At 52.2% G+C, this 3,151-nt stretch overlaps 1 protein-coding gene across 1 annotated transcript in view; it reads left to right on the forward strand.

Moving 5' to 3' along the window:
- LCT (lactase) overlaps window positions 1-3,151 on the forward strand; it is a 42,151-nt gene that overhangs the window by 37,589 nt on the left and 1,411 nt on the right. The window contains exons 15-16 of the mRNA XM_006767152.2: window positions 1,200-1,423; window positions 2,190-2,417. Coding sequence (XP_006767215.1) covers window positions 1,200-1,423; window positions 2,190-2,417 — 452 coding nt within the window. The remainder of the gene's footprint in view (window positions 1-1,199; window positions 1,424-2,189; window positions 2,418-3,151) is intronic.

The raw sequence follows: 3,151 nt of genomic DNA on the forward strand, positions 1-3,151 counted from the left end.
TATTTTTATTGCTTTCAGAGAGGAAGGGAGAGGGAGAGATAGAAACATCAATGATGAGAGACAATCATTGGTTGGCTGCCTCCTGCACGCCCCACACTGGGGATCAAGCTGCAACCTGGACATGTGCCCTGACCAGGAACCGAACTGTGACCTCCTGGTTCATAGGTCGACACTCAACCACTGAACCACACTGGCTGGGCCCCACTTATTTATACATTCACTGGTTGCTGCTTATATGTGCCGACTGGGGATCAAAGCGGCAACTTTGGTGTATTCAGATGACGCTCTAACCAACTAACCATGCAGGGCTGTTTCATTCCTTTTCTATCAAGCATCCTTCCATCCCAGTAGTGTGAATCTTGTCAAGGTTCTTTCTTTGAAAGCAAATGCGTACAGCCCACTGTGTCCTGAACCCACCATTCAGGCTTGGCAAGGGGGACTGAGAGGACCCCTGCTGGTCCCCAGTCAGGCACCCACTGGACTCTCGCTGCCTCACTGGTCTCCGGACGCCTCCACAGGGACCCGTGCTCAGCTATGAAATGCGCCCCCATCCACTTTCAGCTGAGCAAGATAAATCCAGTTGTTGGTAAAACTAAATGGTTGGGTTATTTTTTTTTCCAAAAATTTGGATTAAGTTACATAACTGTGTTTGAAATCCTTGACTCTCAAGACAGTTGAGTTTCCGTGCTTCCCACAGCAGGCGCTCCTTTGGCACAACCTGTTGCCCTCTCTTATCTGTCACTGGAGAGAGGGGCAGGGTCTTGGGCACTTGAAGCAGGTCCCAGCCTAATCCCCCGTCCTCACACAAAGGGGTTGGTGCCTGTGGCACTGACCCGACGCAGGTGACTCAGGGAAGCCCGTGACAGATGCACCCACTGGAGGCATGGGAAACCCAGAGCCCTTTCACAGCCAGTGTGCGGTGTTGAGCCTGTGGCGGGTTCGGTCCGGGAGTGAGACCCTCCCCCTGCACATGTGGAGAGCTGGAGCAGAGCGCTAGCATGGCTTGTCTGGTTACACCAGCACAAGCAGTGATCCTAGAACTTATGGAGAGAGAATTGGGGTCATTTAACTATTCTGGGTTCATTTATGACTCTCACGACTAGACAAAACCTAAGGTTTTTCCTAGTATAAATCCTGCTTTGTCTTTTGTGCAAAGGGCCTCTGGGAATTTATCAGACTAATCTTGTTTGAACTGGCAGGGGAGTTGCCTCCATCACAGATCGCTCTTGGCCAGACTCGGGCTCCTTCTGGCTGAAGATGACACCCTTTGGCTTCAGGAGGATCCTGAACTGGTTAAAGGAGGAGTACAACAACCCTCCGATCTACGTCACAGAGAACGGAGTGTCCCAACGGGGAGAAACAAGCCTCAATGACACTGCACGGATCTACTACCTCCGCAGTTACATCAACGAGGCACTCAAAGGTATGGCAGGCCCCCCTTCCTCACGTGCACCTCGCACTGTGGGAACATCTGCTCACATCTGCATTCAGGGTGGCTTTGTACCCATGGACCCCATCATGAGAAAGATGAGGCTTCTTACTCCTGTTGGGTTAGCTGCACTGCTTTTTTTCCTTCCTAGACAAGCTCAGCAGGCAGACCAGTTGCCTGAATCAGCTAGACCTGAACTCTCCGTATCCTCATTGATGCCTGAGGCCCCTGAACAGCAGTGCCCTCCTGAGGACGGTTTGGGCAGGGCTAGGAGAAACCATTCGGTCTTAGGGGACTGTCTGAAGGGTCTTTTGTTCCTGAAGCAAAAGTTTGAGATCCCCAGCTCAGCAGAACTTGGGAGGAGACTATGACAAAGAAACAGTAACACTGGTGAAAGAGAATAAGTAATGCAGCTGTGAAAACAAAAGATCAGGAAATCCGATTCCAACTAAAATCCTTCCCAAGGGCCACTCACTAGTATTTTCTATGGAGAGGAGTACTGGTCTATCCATGTTCCCGAAGCCCTTCAGGGCTGACTGAGCCTTTCTAGAAAAATGCTGATGGCTCTGCAGATAACAAACACTGCATGCAGTGGCTGGGCAGATCTCTGTTACAGAGAACGGAGCGTCCCAAAGAGCTAAAGAAAAGCTGGCCTGGATGCACATGGGGACTGTGGGAGAGCTCTGGGCAGCGGGCCTCCGCAGGCCTGCGGGGAGGGTGTCTTATGCAGGAAGCTCATGCCGGGCCTCTCTTTGGACAGCTGTTCGGGATAAGGTGGACCTTCGAGGATACACTGTTTGGAGTGTGATGGACAACTTTGAGTGGGCCACGGGCTTCGCAGAGAGGTTTGGTCTGCATTTTGTGAACTACACTGACCCTTCTCTGCCAAGGATTCCCAAAGCGTCAGCCAAGTTCTACGCCTCTATAACCCGGTGCAATGGCTTCCCTGACCCAGCCGCAGGCCCACACCCTTGTCTCCAGCCAGAAGGTGAGATGCAGCTCTGAGAGCGACTAAAGCCAGAGGGAGAAGGGTGAGGGGCCTTTTCCAGTCTATTTTCTTCTAGTTTATTACCCTCCTCTCGGCCTTTCCATTCCCTTCATCATCAGCCAGTATTTTTCTTTGAATGTTCTTAGGATGGAACAAGGCACTGTTACATCTAGAAACTAGGCCCTGCTCTGGGAATAAATAGCAGGTCTAGAGTCTCATCCTAGCCCTGCTATTAACCTGCTGTGCGACCTTAGGCAGGAAATGAGGCAAATGTCTGGGCTGATACAGGATCAAACACAGTGCCAGACATAGTATAAGATGACAGGATTTGTGAATGACTGAAAAAATATGGATTACTATCTACACTAATAAACAAATATGTAAATTGACCATACCTCCACGATGCCCCACAGCCAATCAGGAGGGAATAGGCAACTTAAGCAGGACAAAGATGGCAGCGGCCACGGAGCCAGCCAGAGCGGGCGGGAGGCTTGGGTCACCCCGGTGATGGAGGAAGCCAAGCTTCCCACCCGCATAGCCTGGCCCCTGAAGGAGAGGCCTGTGGGCGGTGGCCACAGAGCCGGCCTGAGCGCACAGGAGACTTTGGTCACCTGGGCAGGCTGCTGGCCTGCAAATGGCCCTCAGCCCCTCACCCAGGTTGGTCAGGCACCCCAGCGGGGACCCCCATCCCAATGGGGGCATGGCCAGCCTGCAAACCACCACAAGCCACTTGC

The sequence above is a fragment of the Myotis davidii genome, unplaced genomic scaffold (genome assembly GCF_000327345.1).
Source record: "Myotis davidii unplaced genomic scaffold, ASM32734v1 scaffold2042, whole genome shotgun sequence".
Lineage (NCBI taxonomy): Eukaryota > Metazoa > Chordata > Mammalia > Chiroptera > Vespertilionidae > Myotis > Myotis davidii.